Genomic DNA, 21981 nt, shown 5'->3' on the forward strand with positions numbered 1-21981 from the left:
TTTGCCTTTAATACCTTAATCCTTCTCTTGTCCTGCTTTATTTCCCCATTTCTATACCACTGCCTGTCACACTTAATGCATTTTTGATCTCCAAATTCACTTTTTCAAAACATTTTTTTCATTCCCAGCTTTTTCTTTGCTATCTTTTTACTTTTTATCATTCGTTTTTCCGTCCATTGGGCGATTCAGAAATTCTTGCTTTCCTTCTTCTTTGCAATTTTCATCTCTTATTTTTACTACCTTTTCCCTTCCCACACTCTGTTTTATTTCCCTTTGCCTCTACATAATATATTCTCAAGTTATGTACATGAATTCAAGGAATTCATTATTCTTTTAATTCATTTATACTTTAATTTAATTTGTTAATTTAATTTCCTTAGGTTGCAAATTTTCTAAAATGAGCATTTAAAAGCAAAAGTAAAGTATTTTTTTTAAACAAAAGTGAAGTATTTCAAACAGACACAAAAGTAAAGTATTTAAAAAAAAAAGAAAAAAAAGTCATATTTTTATAATTTTAATAAAATCTCAAAAATAAATCACTGACATAGATTTGTTGCACATAAAAGTACTGGAAATTTGCATTTTTTTTATATATATAGCATGAAAAGAAAAAAACGCTAACATGAAAATAGAAAATTCCTTTATGAGTAACAAGGTATAGAAAATTTGACACAATTTTTTCTCAAATCACTCTGTGCGGCCCAAGAAACAAAACTAAATTTGAATACGGACCCCGTAGAGGAAAAGGTTGGACATCACTGATCTAGACAATACTGCAGTTATAGTTCAGACACAGCATGGGTTTGTTAAGGGGAAGTCTTATCTGACCAATTTGATTGGATACTATGATGTGGTCACAAAGCAACTGGATGCAAAAAATAATTTTGATATCATATACTAGGATTTCAGGAAAGCTTTTTGCACATGGAAGACTACTGTAAAAATTGGAGCAGTATGGCATTAATGGCAAGTTGCCACAATTGATAAAAGGATAGTTGAGTGGGAGAAGACAGAGTTGTAATCAATGGACACTGCTCTATGTGGAATAATGTTATTAGTGGAGTCAACCAGGATTCGGTGCTTGGCCCATTGTTGTTTTGTATATTTATCAATTATATTGATGAAGGTATATCAGGCTTAATGTCCAAATTTGATGAAATACAAAGGTTGGTAGGGTTGTTAATGGCAGTATGCTACTGCAATGGTATCTAGAAAAGCTAGGCAGATGGGCTGAGAAGTGACAACTGAAGTTTAACATTGACAAATGCAAATTACTGCATATGAGTAGCAAAAACCTCAAAAAAATGTTCCCACTTTATGGTACCACACTCGCGGCAGTGGAGAATGCAAAAGATAGGCGGATAATTGTCCAGTAAGATATGAAATTTTCTGAACAGTGCAAACAGGCTGCCAGGCAGCTAATGGGGTCTTGTCAATGATATAGAGGAATTTTGCTAGTAGGGAATGGTCAGGCCACACCTTGAGTATGCACAGGTCTGGAAGGTCTGATTTTAGGAAAGATGTAGAGTTGCTAGAATGAGTATAGAGAAGGGCAACAAGACTGGTGAGGAATTGCAGAAATTAAGCTTTTCTTACCAAGAAAGGCTTAATATCTGTAAATTACAGCATCTGGAGACTAGACACCTGAGAAGTGATCTGATTAAAAAAGTGTATAAAACCTTGAATGATTTGAGCAGGCTCAATTCATTGGGCAAGAGATGGGATTCTTTCTCTTGCTCAGATTATGAACCTGAAGAGGCATCATAAACTCAAATTGATGAAAGATAGTTTAATATTATTAACAGCCATATAGTGCAGGGAAGCCTGAGGCTTATGCTACACCAGCCAAAAAAAAAAAAAATTTCTGAATTACCCTGTGAGAGAGAGAGAGAGAGAGGGGGGGGGGAGAGAGAGAAAGAGAGAGAATGAAAGTCAGAAGTAAAAGGGAAGGGAATCACCAAGAAAGAGAAGAATGATGATAACCAGCTCAGGACCCTGGGTGTGCCAAGCCCATACTCACCAGATAAGAGCCCCTTGGTTGTAGAACAGATGTGTGGAAATTTGCCTTTAGCCAGTAGCAGATGACGGCTGGAACAGACTTCCATCTGTCATTGTGGAAGTTGATAGCTTAAATAAATACAAGTTAGAACTTGAATTTAGTCAACTTTTGGAGCGAATGGATGGGTAAAATGAGAAGTTTTTTTTGGCTGATACTGCATAAGCTTGCTTTCTTGCACCATCTGCCTCTGCTAATGCTAACTAATGATGTTACAACAGCAAGTTCTAATTGTGCATTCAACTATAGGACACTGGTCAAGGTTTAGACCTCAATGGATGCCAGATGAACTGAAGAGAACAGTAGCAGAGAAGACAACTCCATGGGGATAAACATAAATTATCAAAGATACAGAAATATACAGCAATTATAAACTTGTCCATAATCAAGTCACAAAGATAAGCAGCAAGAATTTACACCATTCAAGATATGAATGGTGTAAATTCTGGTGTAAATGGTGCAAGTTACACCATTCAAGATATGAATGGTGTAACTGTTGATGATCCTGCTCGGGTTGCAGATAAACTGAATATGTATTTGGCTTCTACATTTACAGATGAGAAATTTCTTGGGCATGGAGGATGCCAGAAGTATATTTTTTTTTAGGTGGGATCTAACAGCAGCAGCAAAAGAAGTCAGCAAACCTTTAGCCATTATTAAAAGAGCATCCTTGGATTTAGGGGAGGCCCCTATATGCTGAAGAAAGCAAATGTATCCCCAGTTCACAAAGAGGAAATCAAAGAATGAAGTGAGTAATTACAGACCTGTTAGCCTGCCTTCTGTTCCAGCAAAAATAATAGTCACTGGTAAAAGAATTAATGCTGGATCAGCTAAACAAAAATGCAGTTATAATTCAGTAACAGCATAGATTTATTAAGTGGCAGGCTAGTCTTACCAATCTGAGTGGACACTATGGTGCAGTAACAAAGGAACTGGATGAAAAAATTAATTCTAGAATCATTTACTTAGATTCTAGAAAAACTTCTGTATTGTTTGACACAAAACATTGCTATAATAATTGGTGTAGTGTAGCAATAGTAGTGGCATGTGATGCAAGAAAGCAAGTGTATGAGCTTATGCAGCATCAGCCAAAAAAAAAAAAAAAAACCACACCATTCCTTCCAAATGCCTATCCAGTTCCTCCTTAAATTTATTCAACCTATCAACTTCCACAACGATAGATGGAAGTTTGTTCCGGCAATTAACCACCCGCTGGCTAAAGGCAAATTTCCACACATCTATTCTACATCTGTCTTTTCTTAATTTGAATTTATGCCCCCTTAGGTTCGTAATCTGACCAAGTGGAAGGATCCCATTAGAATTCAGCGTGCTCAACCAATTCAAGGCCTTATACACTTCAATCAGATCACCACGCAGGTGCCTAATCTCCAGCCACTGCAATTTGGAGAACTTGAGCCTCTCTTGATAAGAGGATCCCTTCATTCCCCTCACCAATCTTGTTGACCTTCTCTGTACATGCTCAAGCAAATCTACATCCTTCCTAAAATGTGGCCTCCAGACCTGTACGCAGTACTCAAGGCGTGGCCTGACCATTGCCTTATACAGAGGGATAATCACCTCCTTTTCCCTGCTAGCAAAATTCGTATATATCATTGACAAAACCCCATGACCTGCCCTGGCAGCCTGTCTGCATTGCTCAGAAAACTTCATATCTGCCTGCACAATTACTCCCAGGTCTTTTTCATTTTCTACCACCTTAAGTGTAGTACCACACAGTTGGTACGTTTCTCTGGGGTTACTTATACCCATATGCAGTACTTTGCATTTGTCAAGGTTAAATTTCAGTTGCCACTTCTTAGCCCACCTGCCCAAATTATCTAGATCCTGTAGCAGTAGCACACTGCCATTACTGTCATTAACAACCCTGCCAACCTTTGTATCATCTGCAAACTTCGACATTAAGCCTGATATACCTTCATCAATATCATTTGATAAATATACAAAACAACAGTGGACCCAACACCGAACCCTTGGGACTCCACTAATAACATTAGTCCACGAAGAGCAACACCCATTGATTACCACCCTCTGTCTTCTCCCACTTAACCATCCTTTTATCCATTGCAGCAACTTACCCTTAATACCATTCTGCACCAATTTGTACAGTAGTCTTTCATGCGCAACAGTGTCAAAAGCTTTCCTGAAATCCAAGTATATGATATCAAAATTATTTTTTGCATCCAGTTCCTTTGTAACCACATCATAATATCCTATCAAATTTGTGAGACAAGACTTTCCCTTAACAAACCCATGCCGTGTCTGAATTATTGCTGCAGTCTTGTCTAGATGATCCTGCAATACATATTTAACCAGCGACTCCATTATTTTACTCAGAACAGAAGTTAAAGTAACTGGTCTGTAATTACTCGTGTCACCCTTCGATCCCCCTTTGTGAATTGGGGATACATTTACACATCTCCAGTCAGTGGGAACCTCCCCTAAGTCCAAGGATGCTCTCATAATTATGGCTAAGGGTTTGCTTAGTTGCTTTGCCGCCTCCTTTAATATAACTGGATAGATCCCATCCACCCCAGGTGCTTTTCTTATGTTTAACTTCGACAATTTCTCCTCCACTTTGCTTTCAGTTATTACAAAATCATTAAGTATCCTGCTACAATTTGATAACCTTCTGCCATTTTCAAACCTTAATAATTCCTCATGTGTGAATGTAGAGGCAAAATACTCATTCAGTTTGTTCGCAATCTGAGTCAACCATAGATAAAAGATGCCATTACTGCTAAGATTAAAGGGATGTCTGAGTGGAAGATGATGAAGGTTAACGTTATTAGTGGAGTCACTCAGAGTTTAGAGGCACACTGTTGTTTTCAATATTTATAAATGATACTGATGAAGGCATATCAAGCTTAAAGTCTAAGTTCACAGTGATATGAAGGTTGTCAGGGTGGCTGATATTTTTCTTACTTAAAAATTGATTTTTGTTTAAAATGGGTTGAGATGTGGCACTTGAAATTTAATACAGCCAGGCCTCGAATAATGCGAGTTTGATTAACGCATTTTTCAGTTACCGCTATTTGAAAAAAATTATACCACTTTTCACTTTATACGATGCAAATTAACTTTTTTTTTTTTTTTTTTTATGCAACAGTTGAAAAAGATTTGAATCACACGTTAAGCTTACCGCACGTCGGACGGGCAATAAACAAATGTTTGCATGCTGCCTGCCTCAGTGTGTTCCATCAACCATTGGAAGAAGACGTGTTACTTGTTTGATTCCCCCTAATAAAGTCAATGCAGACTTACATTTAAAAGTTCAAATTTGAACAGTGTTGACTTTCTCTTTTCATTAATCAATTTCCAGTGGCTGACAACAACCTTCTCTGGGCCCTGGCGAAATAAATATCACAGAGAACCTCAAAGAAAAAGGTTTGAGGTTCTCTGTGATGCGAAAGATTTCATCTGGTTCTTTTACCGTTATTTCCTTTCCTGTAACATTTTCATCTGACTCATTTAAAAATTCAAATTTTTAAATGTTCCATTTATTAAATAGGTAGGTCCAAACAACTTAATAAGAAAAGTTGAAACTGTGAACTACCTCGAGCTAATAGTTCACACGGTATCCAACAAATGTCGAGTATCACTGTGTTTCCCTCGAAAATTTAAAATATTCCATGGTGCACAGTTTGGGAACCGCTGTTTTATGCAATAAACATTTTATTACATAATTATTTGCATTATATTTTACATTGTATATAGTTAAAAAGTTATTTAAAAGGTATTTTTAAAATTCTTTATGGACATTCCAGAAGGTCAAGGACGAATTATAATTTTTCCTATTGATTATTATATTCGATTAACACGTTTCCGTTTTGTGCGATGCACTCACAGGACGAATTAATCACGTTAATCGAGGCCAGCCTGTATTAACAAATGCAAGGCAATGCATATGGACAGCAATAATCCCAGAATAATATACCGACTTTGTGGTACCACAATGAGGGTAAATGTGCACTCAGGCAACATTCTCTGAACAGTAAAGACAGGCTGGTAGGACAGCTCATGGGGATTTAGCAATGACATACAGGAATCTTTCCAGCAGGGATGATGCTGTGATTATCCCATTGTTTAGATCACATTTGGAGTACTGCATACAGATCTAGAAGCTCCATTTTAGGAAGGGATGAGAATCTTAGAACAAGTGAAGAGAAGAGTAACATGATTAGTGTAGAAACAAAGGATTTTCCCACCAAGAAAGGCTTCAGTTCTGCAAATTGTATTGCCTGGACAAGAATCGATTGTGTTTAAAGCTTTGAATGGATAGCCTGTCAGAGTAAATAAAGGGGTGCCCAAACAATGGGTAAATATAACTATTACTTCATTAACATTTAGCTTAGTTGTATTACAAAGTAAGCTAAATAATATATAAAAATACTACATAAAAACAAGTACTGCAGAAAAATAGCAATCACTTTATATGAAAATGAGGCATTCGTGGACGAGCAGTCAGGGGCGGAAGTGCAATAGCACACACTCTTTGAGTAGACCAGGGTTCAAGCCGAACTACTAAATACGGTCAATATTCAAATCCACCTTGGACCAGCATGGCAGATTATGGTCTGGTTCCTTCAACATGAATTGTTGAGGAGGCTTCCATCCTGCAGTAGATTGATAATGGTTGCAGTTTTTTATATAAAAAAATATGGGGGGGGGATCAAAATTAGACTCCACCAGAAATTAAAAATTTATTTAAAATGCAATATGTTATGATTTGCACATGAAATTTACTATTTAAGATAAAATGTGACTCGTTTACTCCGATTTTGAAAATAACAACTAAAAATTCTTCCTACAGCTTTCTTACCTAACTTTTCTCCAGAACCTTCAGGATAGGCTTCCTTTAATAAAGCTGCATAACGGTGAAGACAGGTAACCAACACTTCTAAAAGACCAACCTCACGGAAAACATCTTTGAAAACTGAATTGCTCTGCAGAATATTTAATAATGTACACAGGCATGCTATGCTGCATGATGTTGAGCTGTAAAGAAATAAATAGTTATATAAAATCCGGTTAAAAATAAACTTTATTCTAAAAGCATCTTCTATAACCAAACCAAACAAATACTTACCTCTGTGTCTTTAGGAGAATACTCAAACTTATGAGTTCCTTACATGGTACAAACTTCAAATCATAAACAATGAACTCTAACAACTTGAGAAATTTTTCCTGAAAAATATATACAAGAAATGCAAATACATTATACAAGTCAAAAAAACAACAAGCTAACAAAGGATTTTATAACAAATATCTGCATCTAAAGCAGGGGTTTTCCAAATTTTGATAACTAAAAAAAATACAAATAGTACAGTACCTATTTGTATACTACAAAAATGCCTACGTTTCATGTTTTTACAGTTGAATAAACTAAAATTACTAATGAATAAACTAAAAGTAACACTCTACACATACTAATCATAAATTGTAATTAAAACTTTAAAAATGTCCAGAGAAACTATTTAGATATTCATTTTAATATTGTTATATATATATATTTTTTTTTTTTTTTTTTTTGTTAGTGGGCGCATTGGCTTCTGTGGCAATATTGCACCTCCCAAGGTTTTGCATTTTCTACTCTGATCCAAGCCCGAGGCGGGATTCGAATCTGCAACCTTTGGATTGCCATGCAGGCACTTTACTCACCCAGCTAGCTCAGTCGGCTAATATTGTTATAAAATTGAATTACTGAATATTAATATTGAATGCAAAAAAGCAAAAAAGTAAAAAACAGCATGCACACACAAAAAAGTGGATACTGACAATAATTCCAAAAAAAGTGATTTGTATTAAATCCTACCTATAAATAATTCTGTAAAACAAGCAACCAAAAAAATTACATTTCAAAGAATATGCATTGTATATCATAACACAACTGTCTACAAACCTCCTTTACTAAAACATTGTGTGAATATGATACATGATGTAAACCTGAAACCACTGAGAAATGAACTCCCAATTCTGTCAGTCAGGACTTCCAACTGCCAATTCAGTCATCAAAGATATCTAGGTGGCCCATATTCACATGAAAATACACACAAAGGAACTGATACCAAATGGTAGTCCACCAAAATGAGGCTTCTGCTCATATCTCCCCTGTTACATCCACAACAGCAGGTCCCTGAAAAACAAGACTAGTGGAACCGGAAAAACATACCACTCAAGAACAAACCATGATTCAACAGGGAATCCTGACTGTCCATAATTTCGAAAGCTGCACAGAGAGGAAAATTCTCACAAATGTACATCTATGATCACCATCATTATGGCTAGTCCCCACCCCTTATTTTTCTTACTTAAAAATTGATTTTTGTTATATTTTTGTTTAAAATTAACAGTGGTCCTATTATTTGTGTTTATATGATAAGGTTGGTTAATTTGTTGTTTACTTGGTTTTTAAAATTACTTCAAATACAGACGTTGCAATTTGCCACCCACAGTACTGCATCAATATAACAATATTTAGAAGCAGTATAATTATAGTAGAAGTATTTTAAATCCATAAACTATAAATATACAGAGATACAAACACAATCAGTCTTTACTGACGAAAGAGCCTTCAAGATAGAAGAGGCTGTGCGAGTGAGGCTGAGCCATATGAAATTAATGATGCCGTAATTTCAGATGATTGTTTATTGGAAAAATTGGAGAGCATGAGGGAGTGTACTGAACCAATGTGGTTAATTATGAGGGCATCTTTCGGCTCAAGGGGATTCCTTTGGATTAGGGAAGTGCCATCGTATCGGCAATACATAAAAGAAGTTCTAAGTGTGAAGTTCGTAAATACAGACTGGTTGGTCTGACTTCAGCGGTAGGAAAAATCTTAGAAGAATGATCAGGAGTGCAATCCAGGGATATTTGGATAGATATGGCATTCTGAAGGACATACACAACATGGCTTTGTTACGGATAAATCATCCATAACTAATTTAGTAGGCTATTTTGACACAATTACTCATCAGCTGGATTTAGGGAACAATTTCAACATAGTTCATCTGGATTATAGCAAAGTATTTGACTCAGTCCCTCATGAGAGGTTACTGTATAAGCTTGAACAGGGTGGGATTACTGGTGAGATTCTAAGATGGATTTCTGGGTAGCTGTGGGGCAGAAGGCAGAGGATTGTGATTAATGAATATTCTTCAGATTGGTGTAACATCAGGAGTAGGGTCCCTCAAGCATCAGTTCTTGGACCACTGTTGTTTCTCATTTTCATAAATGAGATTGACGAAGGGATAGAAGTGATGTCAAAATTTGCAGATGATGTAAAGGTAGGCAGAGTCATTAATGATCATTACCAAGCAGCGCTCCTTCAGGATGACTTGAACAGACGTCAAAGATGATCAGAGGAGTGGCAGTTACTTTTTAATGCGTTAAATGCAAGATCTTACACTTGGGAAATAACAACCAACAAATAAATTATACACTTGGTGTGGTTGAATCAAAAACAGTGGAGGAGAAAAGGGATTTGGGAGTTACAATACGAGGTGCTATCCAAAAGTTCCCAAAATGTATTTAAAAAATAAATTAGATTCACCTTGGGTCTTATTCGCCACCATCACCTTCAAAGTAGTCCCGTTGAGAGCATAAACACCAATCCCAGCACTTCTCCCATGATTTGAATGCATCCTGAAAGTTCTTTGGCATAGTGTGCAGCACCACCTGCAATTCAGTTTGGATATCCTCTATGCTGTCAAATCTTCGACCCTTCAGCTTGATTTTCATTCTTGGAAAGAGGAAGAAGTCGCAGGAGGAAGTCCCAAGAAACCTAGAGGGAAAAAGAAATCCAAAGAAGAAAAAATTAGTCAAGAAACACTTGACATGATGAACCGAAGGCGACAAATGAAGGGCAAGATAAACACTGACAAGAAGAAAATTGAGTATACTGAGTTATGCAAAACCATTAGAAAGAGACCCAGAGAGGACATAAGAAGATTTAACACAAGAAACGTAGAACAAGCATTAAGGGAAAACAAAGGATTTAAATCAGCAGGCATAAGCAGTAATACAAAAAGACAAATTATACTGAAACTGAAGAATAGCGATGATGTACTTATAAAAAGCAGAGAAGGCATAATTCAAATAGCACAAGACTACTATAGAGAATTATAAAAGGAGCGAGGGAACAATGCCAGCAGTGGGGAAGACGGATCACAAATTAGCAACACATACGGCATACCCGATATTCTTCCTGATGAGGTAGAACATGCATTGAAGAAAATGAAGAATCAGAAAGCCCCAGGGGAAGATGAAGTTACTGTAGAGATGTTAAAATTGGGAGGAAGAGACATAACACAAAAACTGGCAAGGCTCTTCATAAAGTGCATTAGAAAAGGTGCAACACCTAAGCAGTGGAATAATGCAATCATAGTTTTGCTGCATAAGAAAGGAGATAAATTGGAAATTATAGACCAATTAGCTTGTTATCCCACATCTACAAGTTGTGGATCACCTTCATGTAATATCACAGCTAATGGAGAAAGCAAATGAATATAAAACACCATTATGCCTGGCATTTGTGGATTATGAAAAGGCATTTGACTCCATACAGCATAAGGCAATGTTTCGGGCACTGGAAAGACAAGGCACAGATACCCCATATATTACGATTTTGAAGAACATATATGAGAACGCTGCTACCTCCTTTATTAGACTAGACAAAGACAAGTGGGAAATTTAAAATCGAGAAAGGAGTAGTGGTAGTAGTAGCAGTGGCATGTGATGCAAGAAAGCAAGTGTATGAGCTTATGCAGCATCAGCCAAAAAAAAAAAAAAAAAAGCACACCATTCCCTCCAAATGCCTGTCCAGTTCCTCCTTAAATTTATTCAACCTGTCAACTTCCACGACAGATGGAAGTTTGTTCCAGCAATTAACCACCTGCTGGCTAAAGGAAAATTTCCGCACATCTATTCTACATCTGTCTTTTCTTAATTTGAATTTATGCCCCCTTAGGTTCGTAATCTGAACAAGTGGAAGGATCCCATCAGAATTCAGCGTGTTCAACCCATTCAAGGCCTTATATACCTCAATCAGATCACCGCGCAGGTGCCTAGTCCCCAGCCACTGCATTTGCAGAACTTAAGCCTCTCTTGGTAAGAGGATCCCTTCATTCCCCTCACCAATCTTGTTGCCCTTCTCTGTACACGCTCAAGTAAATCTACATCCTTCCTAAAATGAGGCCTCCAGACGCAGTACAGGTCTGGAGTCAATGGAGTCAGAAAGGAGTCAATGTGAACGGAGAGTACTTAAACCATTTACGATTTGCAGATGACATTGTGTTCATAAACCACGATCCCAAAGAATTAGAGGAAAATTTTAATCAGTTATGCACAGTTAGTAAGGATTTTGGACTAAAGATGAATATGGCTAAAACAAAAGTAAGGATGAACAAGTATGCCACAGAAAGCAACATAATGATTGAAGCAGCAGTAATTGAAAAGGTGGAGTCATATACTTATCTGGGACAAGTCATTAGCTGTAATAATGAAAAATGGCTGGAAGTCAAGAGAAGAATAAATTTTGGACGGATAGCACTCAGGAAATATAGTCACATACTGAGGAACAATATCCCAATTTGTTTGAAACGTAAAATAATGAACCAATGTATACACCCCACAATGACTTCTGGAAGTGAAACTGGGGCACTCACCAAAAGAATGGAAGAAAAGCTGAGAACTATACAGCAAAGAATGGAACGAATTATATTGGGAATCAGACTGTTAGATAAGAAGAGAAACACATGGATTAGGCAGCAAACTCAAGTAAAGGACATTCTTATCAAAACTAAAGAACAAAAATGGTCTTGGGCAGGACAATAGCTCGAAGACATGACAGATGGACCAAGAAAATAACAGAATGGTACCCAAGAGGAGCTAGAAGAAAACCTGGAAGACAACGGCAGAGATGAATAGATGAAATTCATGAGTTTGTGGGTAGTGAATGGATAGCCATTGCACAAAACAGAAGGAACTGGAAAGTTGCTGGAGAGGCTTTCATCCTGCAGTGGATTGAAAATGGTTGATGATGATATACATACACACATATATATATATATATATATATATATATATATATATATATATATTTGTATACACACACATATATATACACATATATACATACAAGTATTTATTCTATATGGTGTTTAAAATGTATTAATTCTTATTTTTTATTATTTTGCTTTTCACCTTTTTTTAGTAGCTATACTGCTTACTCTCATCTTTCCTTTTTTGTCTTCCTTTTTTCCTTTTTTCTTTTCTCAGCAGCTATTATTTAACTATACATATACAGGGTGATTCACTACCAGTGCGACAAACTTGCAGGTGGTGTAGGGGGCACAAAGACGAATCGGAATCACATAGCATTACAGGGTCCGAAATGCCTTCATCATGCGGGAGAGGACGTTGAATGGGAGGTCGCGTGAACAGCGATCCCACTGGAAGTCAGCATTTGAAAACCGGTTCCCGAGGCAGTAGGATGGATGAGTATTCAAACGTTGAACTGGCCGACATGCACCTCGCGCATGCAGCTGCGGGCTGTAATGGCGCGCCGCTCTGCGCTTGTACCAGGAGCAGTATACTAGGCATACTACTATGTCTTTGCGGAGTTCCAGTACAGTCATTGCTACTCCATTAGCCATTTACATCACCAAGTTTCATTATGCATGAACTTAATATATAACTTACTGGCTAATTTCCTGCAAATCAACACACTTTTCACCACATCCAACACACAGGGGTAACCGCTTTCCAATTCTCACTTTTTTTGGCCACAGCAAGGTCCACACATGGTCCTTTTGCTTGAACATGGTAAGTCTGCTTTTAAAATTATTACTATATTTTCCATAACTATATTAAGTCTGTTTTTACCACATGCTTTAGTTTTTAACTTTATACCCTCCATACTCTGTCGGGTCAATGATGATCAATTTGTACTATGCATTATACAAATTTGAAATTTATTATATTTTATATAATCCTGAATTCTATTATTTGTTATATAACCTAAAAGTTGATTTTGCCATAGTATATACTGATCATTACAGAAACAGAGAATCCTTTATTGTTGTGTTTCCTTTCAATTCGGGTGGTTGACTCCAGAAGTAGTCACCCAAATTGTAGGTCTACAATAACAAAAAATTTTTGTACATTATCCTTCGTGATATGTAACATCCTTCACCTATGCATTCTCCATATATTTATCTAGATATTTCTTTTAAGATAATCTTCCTCATAAAATAATAGATATATTTAACAAAATAATATGGCTTATATATACATTATGTATTAAAGATATATATATAATGTAGCAATAGATACACTGTCACTGGAATGGCACTAGTCCATAAATTCTGTATATTAATGATTATCAACATACTATATAACTCATATAATATATACATACTTATCAGTAATCCTTTCAGTGGTGAATTTGTGCATGCACACACATGGGATGGATCTAGATATACTCCATGTGTGCACAGTCAATTTTCAACAGTAGGAGGTTCTGTGGAATGAGTTTAAGAAATTTTAAAAGTGTGTGTGTGTGTGTGTGTGTGTGTGTGTGTGTGTGTGTGTGTGTGTGTGTGTGTGTGTGTGTGAAGGAGGGAGGGAGGGAGGGAGGGAGGGGGGGGGGAGAGAGAGAGAGAGATTTAATATACTAATAAAAGTAAGGCAGATATACTGCAGAAATGCTAGCTAATTAGAGTGGGAGAGAAATACTTAACTTCTATTTTTGGGCAAAAGATAAAATAAAAGTAGAGGGGAGGAAGAAAAAATGTGTAAAATAACAACTAGAAATAAATAACTCATAATCAACAAACATAGGGATAGTGTAAAACCAGAAGTGTTCTCCATTGGGAAAATACAATTTATGGTTTGCATATTGAATAAGATTACCTGAACACCTGCCCTTGTTTAAGGGCAAGTGTTCAAGTAATTCCAATACCAAGGGCACGTTCTTACTAAAAGCCTGTCAATAATTTTCTGATTCAGTAATATCCTCTACATCTGTGTTATTTCCAAAACTGTGGTCTGCACAGGTCCTGACAATAAAATAGCTTTTTTTTTAAGTAGGCATCGTCAATCCCATTAATGGTGATGATACAGGTGTACGCCTATAACAACCTAACATATAACATGTGTTTACACCAAGTACATATAATTATGTTTTGAAAATTCTGACTAATTTATTAACATGTATAGTTAGCACTTTTGTGATCTGAGCAGCTACCTCAAATATAAGTGATCTATATCTGAAGAAAGGTTGGAAAGCACTGCTCTACATCTATTTATATATTATTTTATTCAATTTCATCAAATTCTTGATCTGAATTCCAAAAACTTTTAGTTTGGACTTTTGTAAACTAAAATCAGACAACTTAGAACAAATGTAATTTTCTCCCCTGATTTTGAAAATCACTTTCATTCTAAGATCTATTATATGATGAAACTGAGTTGCAGTTGTGTCTACAACTAGTTGAAACAGATAAGAAATGACACGTACTACAAAAATTAAGGCAATTTATACTTTAACGGCCATGCACCACCACCCACTGAATCAAGAAAGAGCTCTTAATCTGTCAATCCTTCCAGTGTCCGGGGCGGGTAAGTTTTCCCATGTTGAGTCAAATTAAGCTGCAGGCTCCACTCCTGGTGGTGCCCTTCCGTCAATTCCTTTAAGTTTCAGCTTTGCAACCAAACTTCCCCCGGAACCTAAACACTTTGGTCTCCCAGAAGCTGCCCATCGAGTCAGTTGAGGAACTCAGGAGGATCGCTGGTCGGCATCGTTTATGGTTAGAACTAGGGCGGTATCTGATCGCCTTCAAACCTCTAACTTTCGTTCTTGATTAATGAAAACATTCTTGGCAAAAAGTAAGTAAGACATTTATTGGCCTTTTTATTATTTAATTATTAATATATTAATAATTAATCATTATTAAATTAATTATTAATCGAATAGATTCCTAAATGAAGTAATAAGTATTACACCACCGAATTATGTTATACCTTGTGCTAATAAGTTCGAAATATATGTTACACTATACTGTAATTAGATAGTATGAATCAGAGCTGTAATGCTCAATACGTTCTACGTTGATATTAATATTTGTAAAATAATAAGAGGAGTTTACCTCAATATAGTACGTAAAACACTTCCGTATGATACTCTCCAGAATTAAAACGGAAAAAAAAAAAAAAAAATCGAAAAACTTCCATTGGAGTAAAAAATAATTAAAAACCAATTTAACACAATTAAAATCAATTTCACACAATTACAAATCAATTTAACGCAATTAAAAATATTAAAAAGAATCTAACGAAACTATTCAATGATTTTCCTTTCTGAAGTTGACAACGATGCGCGAAGACTTAAATCACTATTTAAGTTACATGTTCAAATCTATTCGTTAATTTTCATTCCTGTGATCACGACATACGGTCGAAAAGTGTTGTCAGCTTCAGGAAGGAAAATCGTTTTGAATAGTTTCGTTAGATTCTTTTTAATATTTTTAATTGCTTTAAATTGATTTTTAATTGTGTTAAATTGATTTTTAATTATTTTTTACTCTAATGTAACTTTTTGATTTTTTCGTTTTAATTTCTGGAGAGTATCATACGGAAGTGTTCTACATACTATATTAGCATTAGCATTAGTAGAGGCATATGATGCAAGAAAGCAAGCTTATGCAGCATCAGCCAAAAAAAAAAAAAAAAAAAACGACTTCCACTTCACCCCTCCGTTCGTTCGAAATACCTGTGCAGCTGAGCCTTAAATTTATTTAGGCTATTAACTTTCACCAACCAACTACCACCTGGCTAAAGGCAAATTTCAGCACGTCTAACCTACATCTGTCTTTCCTCAATTTGAATTTATGCCGTCTCAGGTGATTATTCTGAGCAAGAGGAAGAATCCCATCAGCATTGAGCATGCTCAAACCATTCAAGGCTTTATACACCTCTATCAGATCACCTCGCTGGTGCCTAGTCTCCAGACACTGTAATTTGCAAAACTTAAGCCTTTCTTCATAAGAGCACCCCTTTGTTCCATTCACTAATTTTGTTTTGCCTTCTCTGTACTCGTTCCAGCAGCTCTACATCCTTCTTGAAATGAGGCCTCCAGACCTGTATACAATACTCTAGGTGTGGCCTGACCATTAGCATTAGCAGAGACATTTGATGCAAGAAAGCAAGCTTATGCAGCATCAGCCATAAAAAAAAAAAAAAAAAACCATTTCCACTTCACCCCTCTGTTCGTTCAAAATACCTGTCCAGCTGAGCCTTAAACTTATTTAGGCTATCAACCTCCACTACAAGGGATAGAAGCCTGTTCCACCAACCAACCACCCGCTGGCTAAAGGCAAATTTCCGCACGTCTATCCTACATCTGTCTTTCCTCAATTTGAATTTATGCCCTCTCAGGTGATTTTTCTGAGCTAGAGGAAGAATCCCATCAGCATTGAGCATGCTCAAACCATTCAAGGCTTTATACACCTCTATCAGATCACCTCGCTGGTGCCTAGTCTCCAGACACTGTAATTTGCAAAACTTAAGCCTTTCTTCGTAAGAGCACCCCTTTGTTCCATTCACTAATCTTGTTGCCCTTCTCTGTACTCGTTCCAGCAGCTCTACATCCTTCTTGAAATGAGGCCTCCAGACCTGTATACAGTACTCTAGGTGTGGCCTGACCATTGCCTTATACAAGGGAATAATCACTTCCTTATCCCTGCTGGAAAAATTCCTGTATATCAATGACAATACTCCATGAGCTACTCTTGCAGCCCGTCTGCACTGCTCAGAGAACTTCATATCTGCCTGCACAACCACCCCCAAGTCCCTTTCATTCTCTACCACTGTCAGTGTAGTACCACAGAGTTGATACGTTGCTCTGGGGTTGCTGTTTCCCATGTGTAGTAGTTTACATTTGTCAATGTTAAACTTCATTTGCCACCTCTCAGCCCATCTGCTCAACCTTTCCAGATCCTGTTGCAGTAGCATAGTGTCAGTAGTGTCCTTGACAACCCTGACAACCTTTGTATCGTCTGCAAACTTGGACATTAAGCTTGATATACCATCATCAATATCATTTATAAATACAGAAAACAATAATGGACCCAACACTGAGCCCTGAGGGACTCCACTAATAACATTAGTCCACGATGAGCAGTGTCCATTGATTACCACTCTCTGTCTTCTCCCCCTCAACCACCCCTTTATCCATAGCAGCAATTTGCCTCCAATGTCACACTGCTCCAATTTGTGTAGCAGTCTTCCATGTGCAACAGTATCAAAAGCCTTTCTAAGATCCAAGTATATAATATCAAAGCTATTCCCTGCATCCAGTTCTTTTGTGACTGCATCATAGTATCCAATCAAATTGGTCAGGCAAGACTTCCCCTTAACAAAACCATGCTGTGTCCGAGCTATAACTGAAGTCTTGTCTAAATGATCTTGCAGTACTTCTTTAACCAGTGCCTCCATTAATTTTCCTGGAACAGAAGTTAAGCTCACAGGTGTATAATTACTTGTGTCAGCCTTTGATCCTCCTTTGTGAATTGGGGTCACATTTGCACATTTCCAGTCTATGGGTACCTCCCCTGAGTCCAAGGAAGCTCTCATAATTATGGCTAAGGGTTTGCTTACTTCCTTTGCTGCCTCCTTTAATATAACTGGATAGATCCCATCCACCCCGGGTGTTTTCTTGTGTTTATCTTCAACAGTTTCTCCTCCACTTTACTCCCAGTTATTTCAAGATTCTGTAGCTTACTGCTAGAGTTGAATACACCTCTGGCATTCCCCTCGCTGAATAACTCCTCATGTGTGAATGTCGATGCAAAATATTCATTTAGTTTGTTAGCTACCTGAGCAGGATCATCAACAGTTGACCCATCAATATCAAGTGGACCAATCTGATTCATCCCCTTCCTTCTAGAGTTTACATAAGTAAAGAACTCTTTGCTGTTTTTCTTTGCATCCCTTGCCAAGGATTTCTCGTAATCTGCCTTCGCCTGCCTAACCTCCTTTGTAACTTGGTTGCATATCAACTTGTATCTATCATAGGCTTCTGTGTCATGTGTTAATTTGTATGTATCCCATGCATTTTCTTCTCTGCCATATGCCTCATTAGTTGATCTGACATCCATTTTGGCCTAAACCTTGAACAATATTTCTTAGTTGGTATGTAAAGCCTAGTAGCTTCCAAGATAAGTTCTTTGAATGCTTCCCATTTTGAATTTGCTGTTGGTAACATCATCAGTTGGTCTCAGTCCATCGTAGTCATCTTTACGGAAGCAATAACCCTTCCCTTTACCCCTAATGGTAGTTACCTCTTTGAGTAAATCCCACTTCAGCACACTGTGATCACTGCCACCTAGTGGTTCATTTATCTGCAGATTCTTAATGCATGAAGAATCACTGCTGATAATCAAATCAAGAGTATTACTCCCTCTAGTTGCCTCCCGAACATGCTGATGTAGAAAACAATCATCCAATAAATCCACAAAAGCCCTGCTAGTGTGTGAGTGACCAGCCCCCCAAATTCCAGTCAATATCTGGGAAATTAAAATCTCCCATTATAAGACTCTCTGATTTACTGGCCCACTCTATTTCCCTGTATAGTTTCTTATTATACTCATCAGAGTCATTGGGCCTATAGCACACTCCTACTCTCAATTTTGATCTCCCAATGCTTATGTCACACCAAACTGACTCAACACTGCACTGTCCAGCGATGTCGACTGGCTTCACTTCCTTGGTTTTTATGTGTTTCTTAACTAATAGCATAACCCCTCCCCCCTTCCTATCCTGTCTATCCTTTCTGTAGACGTTGTACTCCCCAAATTGCAGTTCTGCATCCCTTATATCTGTGTGACACCACGTCTCTGATATTCCAACAATATTGTCAACAACATTGCCAACAATATAAGGCAATGGTTGGGATATCAGACACCACGTCTCTGATATCCTAACCATTGCCTTATACAAGGGAATAATCACCTCTTTATACCATGCTAGAAAAATTCCTGTATATCATTGACAAGACACCATGAGCTACTCTTGCAGCCTGTCTGCACTACTCAGAAAACTTCATATCTGTCTGCACAATTATCCCCAGGTCCTTTTCATTCGCTACCACTGTCAGTGTAGTACCACAGAGTTGATATGTTGCTCTGGGGTTGCTGTTTCCCATATGTAATACTTTACATTTGTCAATGTTAAACTTCATTTGCCACCTCTCAGTCCATCTGCTCAACCTTTCCAGATCCTGTTGCAGCAGCACAGTGTCAGTTGTGCCCTTGACAACCATGCCAGCCTTTGTATCATCTGCAAACTTGGACATTAAGCTTGATATACCATCATCAATATCATTTATAAATACAGAAAACAATAATGGACCCAATACTGAACCCTGAGGGACTCCACTAATAACATTAGTCCAAGATGAGCAGTGCCCATTGATTACCACTCTCTGTCTTCCCCCCTCAACCACCCCTTTATCCATAGCAGCAATTTGAATCCAATGCCACACTGCTCCAATTTGTGCAGCAATCTTCTATGTGCAACAGTATCAAAAGCTTTTCTAAGATCCAAGTATATAATATCAAAGTTATTCCCTGCATCCAGTTCTTTTGTGACTGCATCCATCAAATTGGTCAGGCAAGACTTCCTCTTAACAAAACCATGCTGTGTCCAGGCTATAACTGAAGTCTTGTCTAGATGATCCTGCAGTGCTTCTTTAACCAGTGCCTCTATTAATTTTCCTGGAACAGAAGTTTAACTCACAGGTCTATAATTACTTGTATCGGCCTTTGATCCTCCTTTGTGAATTGGGATCAAATTTTCACATCTCCAGTCTGTGGGTACCTCCCCTGAGTCCAAGGAAGCTCTCATAATTATGGCTAAGGGTTTGCTTACTTCCTTTGCTGCTTCCTTTAATATAACTGGATAGATCCCATCCACCCCAGGTGCCTTTCTTGTGTTTATCTTCAACAATTTCTCCTCCACTTTACTCTCAGTTATTACAAGATTCTCTAGCTTACTGCCAGAGTTGAATACACCTCTGGCATTCCCCTCACTGAATAACTCCTCGTGTGTGAATGTCAATGCAAAATATTCATTTAGTTTGTTAGCTACCTTAGCAGGCACATCAACAGTTGACCCATCGATATCAAGTGGACCAATCTGATTCATCCCCTTCCTTCTAGAGTTAACACAAGCAAAGGACCCTTTGCTGTTTTTCTTTGCATCCCTTGCCAAAGATTTCTCGTAATCTGCCTTTGCCTGCCTAACCTCATTTGTAACTTGGTTAGAGATCAACTTGTATCTATTATAGGCTTCTGTGTCACATGTTAATTTACATGTATCCCATGCATTTTTCTTCTCTATCATATGTCTCTTTAGTTCATCTGACATCCATTTAGGCCTGAACCATTGAGGTAAACTCCCTTATTATTTTACAAAAAATATACTGTAACGATTAATTATAATATATAACAAAATTATCCAACTAATGCCAATCTAACTGATTTGAACTTTAAAGCTACCTATTTACTAGAATTAAAAATTTGAATTCCTCTACAATTCACTCTATACTATAGCAATTGTGGCAAATATTCGAACAAAACAGAGTTCTACGTATATTAAGTAGTAACCTACAAAACCTCTAGCTAAATTAAAAATAAAATAGCGAGCATGACCAGGACTATAAAATTTCTTATAGAGTACGATTTAATGTGACATCTAGGTCAATAAAACAGCAAAATTCTTCAAAAACTTATTGGTTTCTTGGAGCTGGAAATTCCCTTCTTGCCCTTGGATAATCTCATCCCATTGTCATTTATACCATCTTCACAGGTCAAGCAAACATGCGCCAATGCCATATCTATATGACGCAGGCACATTCCATTGTAATATTTCAGAAGTGCAGGTCATGGATGTTAAGTAGACAAATAGAAGAGGAGGATAGAAGGAAAATTCCTGCCCCCCCCCCCTCGTATTTCACTAATGGTTTGAGAATTTGAAAATTTAGAAATTTCGAACAGTTTGAAAGTTTTGTGGAGGAAAGGATATGAAAGTTTCCACTCAGAAATCTGGGTGCATGACTACCCATCCCCATTAGTAGGGGCCCTGGATGGGGGGGAAGAGTGTTATGTTTTTTTGTTAAATCTAAACTTATAGGATATTTGTTCCTCAGATCCCATTCCTCAGAAATTATTATAGGTCGATTACTTATTACATAATAGACCTATAATAATTCGTGCTAGAAAATAGACGTATAATAACGTCACTTCCCTGTGAAAATGGTATAATTGAAAAGCCCTCGTCAAGCTTTGGGTAGTTATCTCCCTTTATACCTCTAGTATTGGTCATACAAGAATTTAAGGTCAAATCATTTCTCTGTCCTGCCACAAGGTTCTTATGTTGAAGATCTATTAACATAATTTAGGCATATTCTCCAAATTCTATCTAATTTCATTGTATAATTGAATTCTGTGCAGTTTTATCACATACAGTAGACTATTGATTTTCTGGGATAGATGTAAAAAAAAAAATTCCCGGATAATCGATTATAGGGTTAATCTAAACATACAGTAAGTCCCTGACATACGTAAGAGATACGTTTCAGAACTTATTACGTAAGTTGAATTTTACTTAACTCGGGAATGACTAATAAAATATTGCTACTATATCCAAAATTACAAAAACCACATAATATCCTCAGAAGAATGAAAAAAAAATAGTTATATATTTTTAATTTGTTCAATTAAAAACTTTATCTGGGGATAGTGGTGAAGTAGCCAGAATGGGACATAAGAAAAGAAAACATAAAAGGAAGAAAAAAACGCATGTTATTGTACTATAAAACTGATATGTATTTCATAGCCTTGGTTATT

The 21981-nt window shown here is 37.1% G+C and overlaps 1 protein-coding gene across 3 annotated transcripts in view; it reads right to left on the minus strand.

Moving 5' to 3' along the window:
• bchs (WD repeat and FYVE domain containing 3 bchs) overlaps nt 1-21981 on the minus strand; it is a 1877108-nt gene that overhangs the window by 1600604 nt on the left and 254523 nt on the right. For all 3 annotated transcript variants that reach the window (XM_090389621.1, XM_090389619.1, XM_090389620.1), the window contains exons 11-12: nt 7164-7261; nt 6897-7072 (exon numbers count right to left, since the gene is read on the minus strand). In XM_090389621.1, the coding sequence (XP_090245747.1) occupies nt 6897-7072; nt 7164-7261 (274 nt within the window). The remainder of the gene's footprint in view (nt 1-6896; nt 7073-7163; nt 7262-21981) is intronic.

The sequence above is a fragment of the Mastigoproctus giganteus genome, chromosome 2 (genome assembly GCF_048544385.1).
Source record: "Mastigoproctus giganteus isolate SK-2022 chromosome 2, ASM4854438v1, whole genome shotgun sequence".
In the NCBI taxonomy this organism is placed as follows: Eukaryota; Metazoa; Arthropoda; class Arachnida; order Uropygi; family Thelyphonidae; genus Mastigoproctus; species Mastigoproctus giganteus.